Source organism: Gorilla gorilla, chromosome 9, assembly GCF_029281585.2.
Source record: "Gorilla gorilla gorilla isolate KB3781 chromosome 9, NHGRI_mGorGor1-v2.1_pri, whole genome shotgun sequence".
Lineage (NCBI taxonomy): Eukaryota > Metazoa > Chordata > Mammalia > Primates > Hominidae > Gorilla > Gorilla gorilla.
The window spans coordinates 83798752-83816606 of NC_073233.2; the positions used below are offsets into that span (position 1 = coordinate 83798752).

A 17855-nucleotide genomic window follows, 5' to 3' on the forward strand; every position below is an offset into this window, starting at 1 on the left:
GTGTGTTGTGGTGTATTACACTGATCCTTCCTTCCTTCTTTCTATACTTTCTCTTTTTGACAGAGTCTTGCTCTGTCACTTAGGCTGGAATGCAGTGGCACAATCATGGCTCACTGTCCCCTCAAACTCCTGGGTTCAAGTGATCCTCCCACCTCAGCCTCCTGAGTAGCTGGGACTGCAGGCATGCATCACCATGCCCAGCCAATTTCTTTATTAAAACAATTTTTTTTTTTAGAAATGGTGTCTCACTGTATTGTCCAGGCTGGTCTCTAACTCCTGGGCTCTAGTGATCCTCCTGCCTGTGCCTCCCAAAGTGCTGGTATTACAGGTGCCTAGCCTGATTGATTTTCATGTATCGAAATTCCCTTGCATACCGTGTATGAATTTCAGCTGTTCATGGTGTATAATCTTTAAAAAATTTTTTTTTGTGGTAAATTACAAATATACAAAATTTACTATCTTAACCATTCTAAGTATACAGTTTAGTGGCATTAGGTACATTCACACTGTTGTGCAACCATTGCCACCATCCGTGTATTTCATCTTGCAAAACTTTTCACCTTACAAAACTGAAACTCTTCATTAAACAATAATTCGTCATTCTCCCCTATCCCCTGGTCCCTGCCAGTTACCGTTCGACTTCCTGTTTCTATGATTTTGACTACTCTAGGTACCTCATATGAATGAATGAATGAATGTTTTTCCTTTGATTGGCTTATTTCACTTAATATAATGTCCTCAAGCTTCATCAATGTTTTAGCATGTGTCAGAATTTCCTTCCTTTTTAATGGTGAATAATATTTCCTTGTATGAATATACCATATTTTGTTTATCCATCACCTGTCTGTGGACACTTGGGTTGCTTCCACCCCTTGGCTGTTGTAAATAATGCTGCTATGAATATGGATATACAAATGGCACTTCCCATTCTTGCTTTCACTTTTTTGGGGTACATACCCAGAAATAGTTGCCAGGTTGTGGGCTATAATTCTTTTAATATGCCACTAGATCACTTTTAGTAGTATTTTGTTGAAGATTTTTATGTCTATGTTCATAAAGGATATTGGTCTATAGTTTTCTTGTGACATTTTGTCTGGCTTTGGTATCAGGATAGTATTGGTCTCATAGAATAATTTAAGAAGTGTTTCCTTGCTTTTATGTTTTTTGAAGACTTTGAGAAGGATTGGCGTTAAATAATTGGTTGAATTCACCAGTCAAATAATCTGGTTCTGGGCTTTTTTTTTTTTTTTTTTTTTTTGTGGGAGTTTTGTGATTACAAATTCTATCTACCTCTTTATCTGTTATAGGTCTGTTCAGATTTTCTGTTTCTTCTTGAGTCATTTTTGGTAGTTTCTGTTTCTTCTTGAGTCATTTTGGTAGAGTCATTTTGGTAGTTTGGTAGTTTATATCATTTTGTCTACATTAGCTGATTTGCTGGAATACAATTAATTGTTCATTGTATTCTTTTATAAGCCTTCTTATTTCTGTAAGATTGGTAATAACGTTCCCACTTCTTTCCTGATTTTAGTGATTTGAGTCTTCTTTCCTTTCCCTTTGGTTAGTTTACCTTAAGATTTGTCAATGAGCCAGGTGCAGTGGGTCATGCCTGTAATCCCAGCACTTTGGGAGGCCAAGGTAAGAGGATAGCTTGAGTCCAGAAGTTAAAGAGCAGCCTTGGCAACACAGTAAGACACCCTTCTCTATAAAAAATAAAAATTAGCTGGGCGTGGTGGTGCATGCCTGTAATCCCAGCTAATTGGGAGGCTGAGATGGGAGGATCTCACGAACCCAGGAGTTCAAGGTCAGTCTGGGCAACATGGAGAAACCCCATCTCTACAAAAAAAATACAAAAATTAACCGGGTATGGTGGTGCATGCCTGTAATTCCAGCTATTCAGGTGGCTGAGGCAGGAGGATCGCTTCAGCCCAGGAGGTTGAGGCTGCAGTGAACTGTGATCATGCTACTACTCTCCAGCCTGGGTAACAGAATCAGAACTTGTTTAAAAAAAAAAAGATTTGTCAATGTTGATCTTTTTCAAAAACAAGCTTCTCTAGTTTGAATTAATACCAACTTAGTTTTAATGCCGTAAAAAGCTTTGCTTCTATATAGCTCTATTCCCCTACCTTTGTGTCATTGTTTTCACAGATTGCATCTTTATAATGGTGTGCCCATCAAGATAGATTTATAAAGATTGTTTCATGTATTTGTCTAGTTGATTGTTTTTTAAATGGTAGATCAACTAGACATTCTTAGGCTACATCCAGTTAATAATATGTCTTTTTTAATCTTTATAATGTGTTGCTGGTTCAATTTGCTGATATTTCGCTAAGGATTTTTGTGTTTCTGTTCGTGAGGGATATTGGTGTATAATTTCCTTTGTGTGTGTGTGTTGTCTCTGTCTAGTTTTAGCATCAGTAATGCTAGTTTTATAAGTCGGAAATTGTTCCCTTCTCCGCTTTCTGAAGGAGTTTGTGTAAAGTGGATATTCTTTCTTTCTTAAATGTTTGATGAAATTCATCAGTGAGACCATTTGGACAGGATTTGTATGTGTGTGGGAAGATTTTCAATTGCTTATTCACTAAAAAAGTAGATATGGGACTATTTAGATGTTTCATAGTATGTCTGGGCACTTTTGTGTTTCTTTTCAAGGAACTTGTCTAATTAAGTTGTCACAGTTATTAGCATAAAGTTGTTAATAATATTCTCCTAATATCCTTTTAATGTCTGTAGTGATATAACTTTTAATGATTCTACTAGCATTATAGCAAACATGTATGTGGTGCTTATTAAATACCTTTCATTTTACAGACATTAACTTTTAATTCCCGCAATTTGTGAGGCAGTTACTATTATCATCTCCATATTACAGATGAAGAAACCAAGGTTAAACTAAGAGCACTCTGGTTCCTTGCTTAAGATTATATAGCTGTTGTATTGAAGACTTGAATTGGACTCCTGGTGGGTCCAGAGTCTTTTTTTCTAAATTACTGTGTACTCTCCCCACCCCCCCCCCCCTTTTTTTTTTTTTAAGAAACATGACTATTTATTCCTTTTTATCTTTTTTTTTTTTTTTGACAGGGTCTTGCTCTTTCACCCAGGCTGGAGTGCCGTGGTGTGACCGCCAGATTGGTTCACCTTGCCCTCTGCCTGGACAGAGCCAATTTATCAAGACAGGGGAATTGCAATAGGGAAAGAGTAATTCATGTAGAGCCAGCTATGCAGGAGACTGGAGTTTTATCATTACTCAACTCAGTCTCCTCTGCCTTTCTTAAATGACAGAGATACCTATTCTGTTCTTCTGGAATTGTCCTATATTCTTTTTAGAAAGTATCCTTGCTACTTTGTACCACAGAGTAGAAATATTTGTTTCTGGTGTTGCTAGTCAGAACTTGGAATGCCCTTTTCCCCATAAAAACATTACATATGATGGCTAGGCATAGTTGAAATATTATTGTTAATACTCTTTTTGAGTCACATAATATGTTAAAATGACTTCTGGAGCTTCCTTGGGAGGTTCACCACAATTTATAATGTGAAACATTGTTTCCGTGGGAAACTGTGAGAAGAAATGTATTTTATTTTTTTGACCTAACACCGAATTTATCACTTTTTTAAAACAAGATATTTTCCCCAAAGGTGAAGAAATAAGAAACAAATCCAGTGTTCATGCATTCCCAAACTGCAGCCTTGATTCCAGGATACCTCCTTCTCTCAAACCGAGCTGGCTTCCTGGGAATCCAGTGGTGGTACATGGATCGAGGGTTCCTTTGTGCTGCATTTTTTACTGCCTCTCTCCTGAGTTGTGGGGATAGATTCTGCAGGCTCTTGTGCTAGCCCAAAGGTGCCCAGCCTTGACTCCACTTCCGTGTCTGTGATCCTGGGTGGGCACGTTTCCTGGGTCCCTGTGCTCTCAGCAGCTTTCTCAGGCGCCTCTCCTTGGTGCTGTTGCCCCAGGTGATGTTCAGCCATCATCTGGAGCTCTCTCGTTGTGGGTGTGATCCTTGTCATCTTCTGTCGCTGTGGAGACATTACCAAAGTGGGTCGAGGATCTGTGTTCATCTTTCTCTGGGGATGACTGGTCAGCACAAGGGTGGCAGCGTTGGGCGACATGTCCAAATCTGCTCTGCCCCCTCGGGGTCTGGGGGCTGTTGTCTTGCTCCATGGCTGGGGCGGCACCTGCTAGGCTGGCACTGTGGTGGGAGGGAAGGCCGCGGGACTCGGGGCTGGGCTGGGCGCGCTCCTTCTCCACTCTTGTCAGATCCCCCTGCCAAAATTTATTTTACATTCCCTCACCTGAAAGGTTAGGCTTCTATTACATGGCAGATATACTTTACTTTTTGGAATCTCTAAAATTTTAGATTTACTCAGTTGTTAATATGTCATATTTTTAAAAAGACAAGCATGATTAATTTGTGCATATATTTTATTTTGTTTGGTTTTGATTAATTTGTTGATTAATGTCTTTCAGGGTTATTCAAATGCTCAGAAGACTATTCTTCTGCAGGTGGATCAGAACTGTGTTCGCAATTCTTATGATGTCTTCTCTTTGCTACGGTAAGAAACTTCTTAGATTGCCCTGAATTCTAAAGAATCTTTCTCATTTTGAGTTTGTGACATTTCAATGTGAGAAAATTAACGGAAGCTTTAGAGGCTGTTATTCAAGCTTAGCATTTTTTAGTGCAAGCATCATAAATTTTGTAGCTACAGTGATTTAAATTTATCTATTTTACAAAGTCTTTGGAAAGCCATTTCCTTTCTCTGGACAGTGGGAGAGAATATTTGGAAGCCAGTGATCTGAAAACAGACATGAACTGTTTTCTGGTCTTCTGTACCCTACAGAACAGTAATCAAAGTTGCAAAAGTTAGACTTATCAAAGTCTTAACAACTGCGGCATCACTCGGAAAGCCCTTCAACGGCCCCAAACACGGCTTTGAGTTTTGACCTGTTCTTTGTCTTAAAAGAATTATGTTTGGCAAGCCAAAAAAGCTTTGCATGTATCTAATGCTCAGAGGCTTAAAGGCCTCAGCTCTATATTTTCATGATGTCTGGGCTTAATTTTGAAAGATTTTAAAATCTGGCTTTAATTTTAAATGTGATAGATCATCAAGGATATTTTTCCAGGGAGCAAGCCACCAAAATAAATGCAATTCCAAATAAAGTTAACAGCAACACTCAACCAATGTTCACCCTACTCAGACAGATTGTTCATTGAAATTTGATTTTGACAGTATTTTCTAATGTTTACGTGACACATAATACATTTCAGAACATTAGACATCCTTTATATATGTACTTGAGGAAGAATCCAGAAGGATGCTCGGAGAACTGGTTATTTTAGAAACTTTACAAAATTGGCCTTTCGTTTGTGAAACTTGAATCTTATTACACATGATATAAAGTTTGGTCGCATGGACTGTGTCCATTAATCTTAAGAAACATGATTTTGACTAAAGTAACCATATACATTTTCTGAGTTTTGGTTCTTGCTTGAGAGATGCCTACACCTTGACTGCTTAGGATATGTAGCAGAACACACAGGATTTAGAAATTAGAGGGTGGAGATTGTAGTAAACATATTTTAATGCCTGTTCAGTTTGAGACACACAAAGTTTTAAATATTGAAAAGAAGAAAGTCCAGAAATTATTTGAAATGTGAGTAAGCCACTAATATTTCTTGATCTCAGTTTTCCTCAGTAAGTAAAGTGAGGCGTAGGGTACAATTATTTTAAAGATATGTTCTAAATGTGAGATTGTGTGACCTTATTAGAGAAAACAGTACAATTAAAAGAAAAAATACCAAGTCAGGAAGAAGAGGATTTGGGATAGTGCAGTATCATAGCTGCTGAAAGAGGATAGTTTCCAGGAGTAGCGAACACTGTGATAGTGTAGGAGAGCAGGAACTGAAGAAAGACTGTTGGATCTTGTGAAGCAGTGTGGTATCATGGAGGATGCTTTGATTAATCCTACCCTGCCTTTATCTTTGATTTATCCTAATTCATTTAACCTCTGATGCTTCTAAAAAGTGGAAGCAGTGATGTTACAAATTTGTGTAATTTAGAAGCATTTTCACATTTTTTATCTTATTCTCTTAGAAGTCTTTCATGCATCAGGGATGATAGATAGCCCTTGTCTTGATTGTAGAAGCTGAGGCCAAGAGGCATTAAATGTTTTATCTATCTGAGGGCACACAGCAAGTAAGAGCCAGACTGGAGGATGCTTTGACGGTTTTCTGACAAGCATGTTTTTGTAGATCCTTTTAATAGTCTCACCTTCCTAAACTGGTGGTTACAAGGTACACATGGCATAATGACTGTGGACGTTCTTTGGAAAACACAATGCCCTACATAAATGCAAAGTCATCAGGCTAATTTAGTAGTTGCTCAGTTATTGAACATTGATCTTGCAATGATTTGGCTCTTGGGGAGTTCATATCTAGAGTATTTTTCAGACTCTTCAGATGTGTCAGTAATTTGAACTGCCTTATTAACAGTGGTCTCCTCATGCCTATTGTACAATTCATGCCTAGCTAATAACACAGATATACTTTTCCTAAACCAGATCAAGTGTCTATTTATCAACCAAATTTACTGAACCCAGGGAGTTGTTCTGGAATTGGAAACTTTAAATTGCACTTATCAAAGTTGATGAGTCAGATGGGACTTTGGTGATAGTTCTCTCAGACATTAGTAAAGAGTACCCATCATCTGCTCTATTAAATGATCCTCTTTTCCCATAGTGTTTGCCATGATATATGTGAAATGCTTTCTAGGAAACTTAATTGTGTGCCTATTGCATTAAACTCTAGTTCGTGGTTTCCTCTCTAACATTGTCCTTGGCTGGAGTCATTTTAAAAAATATATCTTTTCTTTTCCTGATGCTTTCTTGGTTTATAAAATTGCTGTTACTTGATCTGTAATTTTGTGTGAAAACACACAGTCTAAATTCTTTAATGCCACTTAACTCTATAAAATTCTGCATGCTGTTTAGAGTCATGTTTAGAACCCTGGTCTCCTGATTCTGTTTTTTTTGAGACAGAGTTTCGCTCTGTCACCCAGGTTGGAGTGCAGCGGCCCGACCTTGGCTCACTTCTGCCTTCATCTCCCAGGTTCAAGTGATTCTCCTGCCTCAGCCTCCCGAGTAGCTGGGATTACAGGCATGCGCCACCATACCCAGCTAATTTTTGTATTTTTAGTAGAGACGGGGTTTCACCATGTTGGTCAGGCTGGTCTTGAACTCCTGACCTCAAATGATCCACCTGCCTTGGCCTCCCAAAGTGCTGGGATTACAGGCGTGAGCCACTGTGCCTGGCCCCGATTCTGTTTTTTGAGAGTATATTCTAGTTAATTAATTTTCACTGTACTGTTGGGCCACTAGGATACATCTGTTCTCTCTCCTTTTTGTGTGGGAGTGTCACAGAAAAATGGGCACTCTTGACTAAGGCAAGGACTTTGGAGCACCTAAAACCAGGTGCTCCTTCATGCTGGGTGTGGTGGCTCATGCCTGTAATCCCAGCACTTTGAGAGGCCAAGGCAGGCGGATTGCCTGAGGTCAGGAGTTTGAGACCAGCCTGGTCAACATGGTGAAACCTCATCTCTACTAAAAATACAAAAATTAACCAGACATGGTGACACATGCCTGTAGTCCCAGCTGCTCAGGAGGCTTAGGCAGGAGATTAGTTTGAACCTGGGAGGCGGAGGTTGCAGTGAGCCAAGATTGTGCCACTGCACTCCAGCCTGGGTGACAGAGTAAGACTCCACTGCAGAGAGAAAAAAAAAAAAGAAAAAAGCTCCTTCAGATGGATGGGTTGTACTGTTTTATAGAAAAACAATGACCCGAGACCTTATTCAGATGCTTTGACCCATAGTTAAGAATTTAGGCTAATTTCAGTGTTGCCAAAGATTAGCAGTTCTTTCCAAATTTACATTTAATGTGGGATAGTAATTGAACTATTCCTTCTTAAATCTTGGAAATCTCTGGATTAAGCATTTGTTTTCAGGTAAAAGTAGACATTTAATTAAGAGCCAGTTTACTCGTTGTTATATTTCATATTTTAGGGTGCTCACCACAAGGTGTCAATGTTATTCCTTAACTAGCATTTGAAAGTTTATTTATTTTACAATTTTGGGTTGAGAAAAGTACGGGACTAAAATGGAATATATAAAGCAATGTTGTAAATTATAAATAAGCATTCAGTTTTAGGAGTTAACTAAAAATATCTCTTAGTATGATTCCTTCTAGGTTAAGGAATACAGGCTTACTAGATAGCTTTCTAATAGGCTTATTAGGTACCTTTCTCCTTTTGGTTCTGTTTTTTTGAAGTCCTATTGATAGGGAATTATTGAATTATTGAAAGATTATAAAGAGAGGAGGAGTAAATGACATAGTCAGGTTTGCAATTTAGAATTCTAACCATGGTGTCAGTGTGGAGTAGACCTGAGGGATGAGCCTGGAAGCAATGATTTCTGTCTAATCATTTCTTAATCTGTCTAATCATATCTAATCTGTTCTCTGACTGAGAGATTATTTTTAGTGTTAAAAACTCATTTTTTGGTTGTTTTTTCTTTTATACTTTTTCAAAGAGATAACTCTGTTATAGTAAGAAAAGTAATAATTCTGGTTTTTTTCTAGTATAGTTTTTATTTTTTTTCCCCTCTTCTTTAGAAATATCCTGCTTTTGCCAGTTTAATAAGTGGAAGTATGGTGGAAAATAAAGGGCTTTGGTCCTTCACCTAAATTCCAGTCCTAAAACTGCCATGTGTAGGTAGACTGGATGCAAGACTTTGAGCAAGTAATGTCAACTTTTTGTATACCTTAGTCTGCTTTTGTAAAATGGGGCTAATATTTGTCTCTTCTATTAGGAATATTGTTAGAATTAAATAAGATAAAATATTTGAAAGATCCTAGGATAGTTACTGGCATATAGTAGACATTTAATAAATGTTAGTTTTCTTCTTCCTCTTTACTTACCCGGTCTTGGATATAGCTTTCTCCTCTAAGCCAGTATTCCTTTTCCTTGTTACCACTAGCTTTTCTACTTTTCAGCATAATTTCCCTTTCTCTCCCCAGCATTCTAGTGTTTTCCATATCTGCTTTTATAACTGCATGATGGATTCTTCTTGCTCACTGCCCAGAAAAGTCAATGCATTGAGAACAGGTTTTGCAGCAAAGAAAGAGTTTAATTATTACAGGGCCAGCCAAATGGAAGGATGGGAGATAATTCTCAGATCCGCTTCCTCAGAATTCACAGGCTAGAGTGTTTCAAGCATAGTTTGGTAGGCAGGGGTCTAGGAAATGGGGAATCCTGATTAGTTGGGTTGGGGCTAAAATCATAGGGGGTCTAAGCTGTCTTCTTGTGCCAAGTTAGTTCCTGTGTGGGGGTCATAAGACCAATTAAGCCAGTTTCTTGATATGGGCTACTTATTTGATACCAGCTGGTCCATCAGAATGCAGAGTCTGAAAAATACCTCAAGAACCAGTCTTAGATTTTATGATAGTGATGTTATCTATAGGAGCAATTGGGAATGTTACAAACCTTGTGACCTCTGGGTGCATGACTCCTGAACCATAATTTTACAAAGGTGTTTTCAGTCCCTGAGTAATAAGGAGGAGGTTACTTTCAGGAAGGGACTGTTATCATCTTTATTTTAAAGTTAAGCTATAAACTAAATTCCTCCCATAGTTAGCTTGGCCTATGCCGAGGAATGTACAAAGACAGCTTGTGAGGCTAGAAGCAAGATGGAGTCAGCTACATGTTGATTGATTTCTGTCACTCATAATTTTTGCAAAGGTGGTTTTACTTTCAAAGTTGCTTTTGTTAATTCTAAACAGTCATAATAAAAAATATTTAACATGTGTGTGTCTTTTCTCCTTAATGACATTGAAATCTTCTTGAAGGAAAGGATTATTTCTTATGGCTATATTTCTCCTGTCCTTCTATCTTACCAATACTTCTTGGTTAATTGTTGGAGTTCCTTTGGCTTGTGAGCTTACTAGGACTCTTCTGTATTACTCTTTTTCCCTAGGTACTCTCTTGTGTTACTAAAGCTACAACCAACACATCTACATGTTAATACCTCTTCAATCTATATCTCTAGCTCTACCTCTCTTTTGGATTTCCAGTCTGCATTTTCCAACGACCATGGATATTTGAACTTTTTTGTCCTTGAGGAACCTCAACCCCAAAGTGTCTGGAGCCACACTCATTGGTTTAATACTCCTCTTCCTTTTCTTTTCCCTGGTTTGTCTAATGGTATTATCACCATCCTAGTCTCCCAAGCTAGTAATCTTAGTCATTTTTGGTTTCTCTAATTTTTCTTCCCTTGGTGATAGATATAGTTGATGATAAACCATATTGATTCTTTGGCAAGATGTCTCATCTTCTTTGTTTTTAATCTGTATTTTCCTAGACTATTTCCTGATCTCCTAGATGAAGAAATTAAGGCACAAAGCAGTTAAGTAACTTCACTAAGGTCACACAAACTAGTGTTAGAATTTGTATTCAAACCCAGGCAGTCTAGCTCCAGAGGCTATCATATAAACCAGTGTATCTTAAATCCTTACAATCTTTTACACTGCTGCTAGAGTGATCTTTTAAAAGATACATGGGCTGGGCGTGGTGGCTCACGCCTGTAATCCCAGCACTTTGGGAGGCCGAGACGGGCGGATCACGAGGTCAGGAGATTGAGACCATACTGGCTAACACAGTGAAACCCCTTCTCTACTAAAAATACAAAAAAAAAAAAAAAAAAAAAAAAAAAAAAAATAGCCAGGCATGGTAGCGGGCGCCTGTAGTCCCGGCTACTCCGGAGGCTGAGGCAGGAGAATGGCGTGAACCCAGGAGGCAGAGCTTGCAGTGAGCCGAGATCGCGCCGCTGCTCTCCAGTCTGAACAACAGAGCGAGACTCCGTCTCAGAAAAAAAAAAAAAAAAAGATACATGAATTTTCTTACTCGCTGGGCTTAGAAAGCTTTGATATATCATGTACAGGAGAAAGTTTACACTTCTTAGTGTGATATTCAAGGGACATTTAGCAATACATGCCCTTAGGGACCAAGGTCTTTATTTCAAAGTCCTCCCACTCCCTACTTGTATAATCAATAACTATCATTTATGGAGTGCTTACTGTGTCATAAATAGTTCTTCATTGTCTGATTTTCCCTCCACTCATCTCAACACCCCCAAACGGAGAGCACCTTTAGGCAAGAATCCTTGTTTTATTAGTCTTTGTATTAGCCCTATCGCAGTGTGTATCACATATATGTTAAGCAGATAATAAATGCCATTTCTGTTGATCAAATTGAACTATTGTTTGGGTTACTAGAGGACTAAAGTTTTGTTTTTCCTAATGGTTTCCATCTGGTAAAATGAGAGTTGCAAAAAATTTCTACGCTAATATTTAAAAGGTGTTGAAAATGCAATCAGGTCTGTGAGCCTTCAGCTGCTTCTTTCTTTCAGCCCCTGCTTTCCACACAACATCTGGTGAGATTTTCAGGATTTTGTGACTTTCAATCCAACTCTTTCTGTAAGTGTTTTGGGAAGACCTTTATTTGGCTCTCTAGAAGCAAATTCCCCTCCCACCACTTTGCTAGAAAGTACTGTCAACTATAAAATTCCAATTTTAACAGGAAAATGCTCACAACCAATAAATTATCAATAGCATAGTGTTTAGAGAAGAGATGGGATGAGAAGTATAAGGTATAACTTTGTTTATCATCTTTAAATTATGGATGTGATAACCAACTTTTAGGCTGCAGGAAGAGATTTTTTTTTTCCTCCCTGCCTAATGGACTCTAAGTGGTAATTGCAGTTATACAGAATACAGCTAAGAACCCAACTGTAATCAGACTTTACAAAGTTTATGTACTAAAACTCATGTACTTTCTTTTCATAATAGAGACTAGGCTCTTACCCAGTTTCTGTATGCTTATTTTAAGTAAGTTAGGGGAGGAATTAAGAGGATTACTGTTAAAATAGACACACTGACAGCAAGAAGCGAAAGCTGATAGTTTGCTCTGTTTGTGGTATACTCTTTGATTCTGGAATATAGCTGAGTGATAAATCATATTAGCTACTGTCCTACCTTTGTAGTCACTGTTTGGATTCTTAAACAGCCCTGTCTCACTACTTCATGTAAAAAGAGAGAGGAGGAGAAACAGTTCACTGTAAGGAGAGGCCAACTAAAGAAAAAAACATAGCTAGCCAACTTGGCCAAAGCACATCTCTGTATTGCATTTCATAACTCAAGTTACTCACGAGAATTATGAGTGCACTGTCTTAGTTTTTAATAATGCTGTCTCCATTTAACAGATGAGGAAGCAGTCTTAAAATGGTGAGATGATTTGCCTGGGCCACAGGCTGGTTAAGTGTGGAAGCAGGTCTGAAGAAAGGTCTGCCAGGCTCCAGTGCACGTGCTGTTTTCTATTATGCCATGTTGGTGCCAAATCATCAGTAAAATAGAAAAGTGTAATTATGAGAGCCTTCGTAAGAAAGCAGACACGTAGAAGATTTAGGAAGGTTTTCAATCAAAATTTAAAATAAAATAATTTTGGGTTTTTTTTTTTTGGGACGAAGTCTCGCTCTGTTGCCCAGCCTGGAGTGCAATGGCGTGATTTTGGCTCGCTGCAACCTCCGCCTCTCCAGTTCAAGCGATTCTTCTGCCTCAGCCTCCCAAGTAGCTGGGACTACAGGCACGTGCCACCACGTCTGGCTAATTTTTTGTGTTTTTAGTAGAGACGGGGTTTCACCATGTTAGCCAGGATGATCTCAATTTCCTGACCTCGTGATCCGCCTGCCCCGGCCTCCCAAAGTGCTGGGATTGCAGGTGTGAGCCACCACGCCTGGCTAATTTTGGTATTTAATGTAAGTTTTGGTGGAGCAAAATTTGTATTTATGTGCAGCAGCACATTTTATTCTTCTTTATTCATCCGTCTCTACATATACTATAAATATATCTATGTATGTATACATACACATAAAGACACACATATACACACACACACAGTTTTACAAAAATAGGATTTAAGCAAAATACGGGAGTAATTATAGGGTGAAGTCTTCTCCTTCCCCTTTCCTTGTACTTTTTGGCTCATCTTCTTCTTTAAGCCCTTCTCCCCCATTCCGCTGCCAGCAAACCACCCAAACACAGAACATATGTCCACATGACCCCTAGTCACCCTTCACCCATGTTAACAATCTGATATGTATCCATCTGTATTTTTTCCCATAGTCTCTCTATATGTCATAGGTATGATTTATAGATACATTTATATATGTTTTCTATATAATTTATGGTTTATGTATATGGTTTGAATTAATTTATAAAATTAAAATTGTTTTATAAAATTGGAGTTGATACACATACTTGGGTTTCTTGTTCAATATTCTATGCATACATTCCTCTAATTCACTTTTTAAATGGCTTAATAATAGTCAGTGGTGAGGCTATATCATATTTATTCAGCCACTACCCTATTGATAGGTATTTAATATAATATTTACTCTGGCTCTGGTTTTTAATGCTTGTTTGTTTTGACAGTATGCACATTACTGAAGGAAATATTTATACACATATATAACCTTGTTTTTATGATGATTTTGTTTCCATGGATTACATTCCCAGCAGTGGGATTTCTGAGTCAAAGGGTATGTATTGTTTCAATTGTTAGAGATAATCAGGTTGTTTTCCCAAAGGGCACAAAATAAATGGCATTACTCCTTACCCTGATTCTGTGCTGGCAATGGCCATCATGAATTTTTATGATTTTTACTAATTTGATGAGTGTAAATGATACCTCAGTATTACTTCAATTTTTGTCAGCCTGGTGCAAGTACTTAGTTTGAGCTACAAGTGAAATTTAACATGTTTTCTTAAGCTTATTAGCTATTTAGGGTATTCTTCTGTGAATTTGCCTATTCATTTACTTTACCTAGCTTTTAAAAATTGAGTTGCTTGCATTTTTCTCATAAGTTCCTAAGAGTACTTGGTATTTTTTTCCCAAATCTGACAATTACATCTTGACTTATGATACCTTATACAAAAAGTTCATATTTGTTGTATTGTGTAATTCTGTTTTCTGTTTTATATTTTCTGGGCACTCTTGAGTTGAAGAGGACTCTTCTATACCTTGCTTCTATAGATATTTTTTGCTAACTTTGAGATTTATATTATTTTACTTTTTAAATTAAATATTTAATACAAATTGCAATTTATTTTTTTTTCTTTTAATCCACCCATCTGCACACTGATATCTAGTATAGATAGTCCATATCTTGTAAGGTAGAAATTATTTCTTCATAGATGAATTCATTGTGCCAGCACCTTTCTTTCCCCACTGAATTTAAATAATACTTTTGTAATATATTAAAAGTGCATATATACTGGGATCTATTTCTGGATTCGCTCTTCTTTTTGTTTATCTTATCCTTTTGTGTATTTTGTAACTTTCAGATTGATTTAACTACAGGGGATTTTTTTGTGTGGTCTAATATCAAGTAAGGCACGTCCTGTTGCTACTCTTCCTTTTGATACTATTTTTGGCTATTCTCAGAACTTTATTCTTTTATGTGAACTTTAAGCTTATTTTATCCTACTTTAAAAGACCAATCTTATTGGAATTTTAATCGCAATTTTTATATCAGTTGAAGTTTTACAATTATTTTGGGAAAGATGTCATTTTATATTAGTATACCCATCCAAGAACATGATGTCTTTTCATTTGTTTATATTTTATTTTATTCCTTCAACAAGATTGTAGTTCTCTTTATATGGTCATTTGGCTTTCTGTTACATTTGTTCTTAAGTATGTTATAGTTTTTACAGTATTTTGTATAAAATACGTGTTCCATTCCATTCTTGTGTGCTTACTGCTATTTTAAGGAAAAGCTATACTTCTAGGAAAATCTTATTTATATTTAGTAATATATCTTAATTGTTTTTATTGCTATTGTTTTTTTAAGGAAAGCTCTCCTTTTTTGGCATACACATTATCATCAGTAAAAGGATAGGCTTTTCTTCTCTAGTGTTTATACTGATTTTCTAGACTTACTGCATTTGCTAAACCTTCTAGAACTTTCAGAATAATGTTGAAAAGTAATAGGCATTGTGACCATCCCAGTTCCTTGTTCTAATTGAAAAAGTTCAGTAGTTTGCTGTTCAGAATATTTTCTGTTAATTTTGAAAAATATTGGCCGGGCGTGGTGGCTCATGCCTGTAATCCCAGCACTTTGGAAGGCCTAGGCAGGTGGATCACCTGAGGTCAGGAGTTCAAGACCAGCCTGGCCAACATGGCGAAACCCCGTCTCTACTAAAAATACAAAAATTAGCTGGGCGTGGTGGCACGCACCTGTAATTCCTGAGGCAGGAGAATCACTTGAACCCAGGCAGCGGAGGTTGCGATGAGCCGAGATTGCACCACTGCACCCCAGTCTGGGCGACAAGAGCGAAACTACATCTGAAAGGAAAAAAAAAAAAGAAAAACGAACATATATATAAAAGAAAAAAATATATATACATATATTTTTTCACATATATATATGTTCGTTTTTCTTTTCCTTTTTCTTTTTGAGACGGAGTTTTGCTCTTTTGCCCGTGCTGGAGTGCAATGGCTCGATCTCGACTCACTGCAACCTCCGCCTCAAAAAGGAAAATATTTTAAATAATTCTTTTTATTCACTTAATGCTTTTATTAGGAATGATTGCTGAATTTTTTGAAATGCCTTTCCACATTTATTAATATTATATTTTTTCTTCCTTTATAATTGTAATAAGGTATGTGGATTTCCCAATGTTGTATTACTGACTAGTTATAGGCTATTCTTTTGATCATTACTTATAAGCAAGATTAGTTTTTAGCAGTTGTGTTGTTGTTATGGGGGGAGGTGTAAATTACCGTCTCTCCCAAAATCATAAAATTGGGTTGTGAATGAATTGTGAAGCTTTCCATCTTATTCTATGATCCTAATCTGTAAAATGATGATGATAATAGCATCTGTCTCTGGATCGTTGGGAAGATGAAAGGTATTAATGTGAACTGCTTAGTACAGTGCCTGAATTGTATGTGTCAGCTATCATTATCATCATTACCATCTGAAACAGATTAAATAATTTTGAAAGTTTTTAGTTCTTTGGAGGTTTGTTAGGACTTAGCTAGTAAATCATCCAGTTCAAGTGCATTTTATAAGGGTAAATCTTCTTTCAATCCCTTTAGTACTCATCGCTCTGTCCATTTTTTCCTGCTTCTCCTTGGTTTATTTTTGGAATTTGTTTTTTGGTAGGAAACCACCTATTTCCTCTAGATTTCCAACATTATTGCTGAAATAATGCACATAGTTTTATTTTATAATTCTTTTAATCATTTCAATAATTTACAGCACATTTTCTAATTAAGACCAGAAACTACTCTAATGTTGTAGTTAGAAATGTTGTTACATTATGACCTCTTCTTGGACAGGATGCTCTCTGATGTTGAAATTGTAATAACTTTTTTCATGTAAACTAAAACAAAATATTTCAGATACTTTTGCCTTAAAGTGTTTCTCAGAATGAGAATGGAGAATGTGGACTATATACGTTCAGGGAATTTATATCTGTAGTTTACAATGTTGTTCCTAGCATATAGCACCAAGCTGGCTCAGAGTGAATGCTCAGCAAATATTTGTTAAATGAATGAATGAAGAAATGGGTGAAATATAATCCTGTTGGATAATAACTGAACCAGGTAGATTTTTTGAGGAATTTTTTAAATGGTAGATTTTTAATTACCTTTCCAAAGATGATTAGTACTAACCTTGGATATGTTTTGCCATAGTTATAGTATATTTTATATATAAAATAACTTAATATTTCATTTTGGATACAGTGCATGCTAATGAAAAATTCATGTTGAAAGCATTGTGTTTTTTTTTGTTTTTGTTTTTTTTGTGACGGAGTCTCGCTCTGTCACCCAGGCTAGAGTGCAGTGGCATGATCTTGGCTTACTGCAAGCTCTGCCTCCCAGGTTCATGCCATTCTCCTGCCTCAGCCTCCCAAGTAGCTGGGACTACAGGCGCCCGCCACCATGCCCAGCTATTTTTTTATTTTTTTTGTATTTTTAGTAGAGAAGGGGTTTCACCGTGTTAGCCAGGATGGTCTTGATCTCCTGACCTCGTGATCCACCCACCTCGGCCTCCCAAAGTGCTGCGATTACAGGCGTGAGCCACCATGCCCGGCCTGAAAGCATTGTTTTTAAATTAACTGCAGTTTACTAAATGAGTAAACCAGTAGTCAGGACTTACTGATAGATCTCATAGTCTTTAACTAGGACCTCTTATAGGCAATTATGCTACTAAGTTCATTTTCTCTAGTTTACTGAATGTTTAATAGAGAATGGAAATGTAATGGGTAAGTTAAATGAGCCCTTCCCAAAACAGTGTTCAGAACTCTTGGCTTAGAGCAAAAGTCAGCTTTCAAATGTTGAAAAGGTGAATGAAGAATAAAATAGGAAGAATAAAATCAGCATAAAGAAGTAAAGCATTCTTTGAGGGCATTTAAGTATATGTAGTCTTCTGCCCAAGAGATGTTCTCTGTCTCTGCCCCTGTCCTTTAATTTTGGCTTGAATTCACAGGGTTACTGGACTAAGACTGCTTTGTTTGAGATGTCACTGCGAATTAAGGCTTCACTGTCACATCTCTCATAGCTGCCTTGTAACTTCTACATTCCCGCTGGTGCCAGGCATGTTCCAAGGCAGCATTCCAAGGTTTAGTGATTTCACCCTGATGTCTCCGCCAATAAAAATAACCAGTTACCATTAAAACCTACCCCACCCATAACTTGATTTTTACATGCCGTTTTATTAAGAAAACTTATCGACGATTTTAG

At 37.3% G+C, this 17855-nt stretch overlaps 1 protein-coding gene and 1 pseudogene across 3 annotated transcripts in view; one reads left to right on the forward strand and one right to left on the reverse strand.

Annotated features, from left to right (window-relative positions):
- Window positions 1–17855, forward strand: part of UVRAG (UV radiation resistance associated) — a 328574-nt gene that overhangs the window by 93800 nt on the left and 216919 nt on the right. For all 3 annotated transcript variants that reach the window (XM_004051837.5, XM_055356832.2, XM_055356831.2), the window contains exon 6: window positions 4469–4554. In XM_004051837.5, the coding sequence (XP_004051885.1) occupies window positions 4469–4554 (86 nt within the window). The remainder of the gene's footprint in view (window positions 1–4468; window positions 4555–17855) is intronic.
- LOC134759314 (protein phosphatase 1 regulatory subunit 1A-like) lies at window positions 3712–4403 on the reverse strand (annotated as a pseudogene).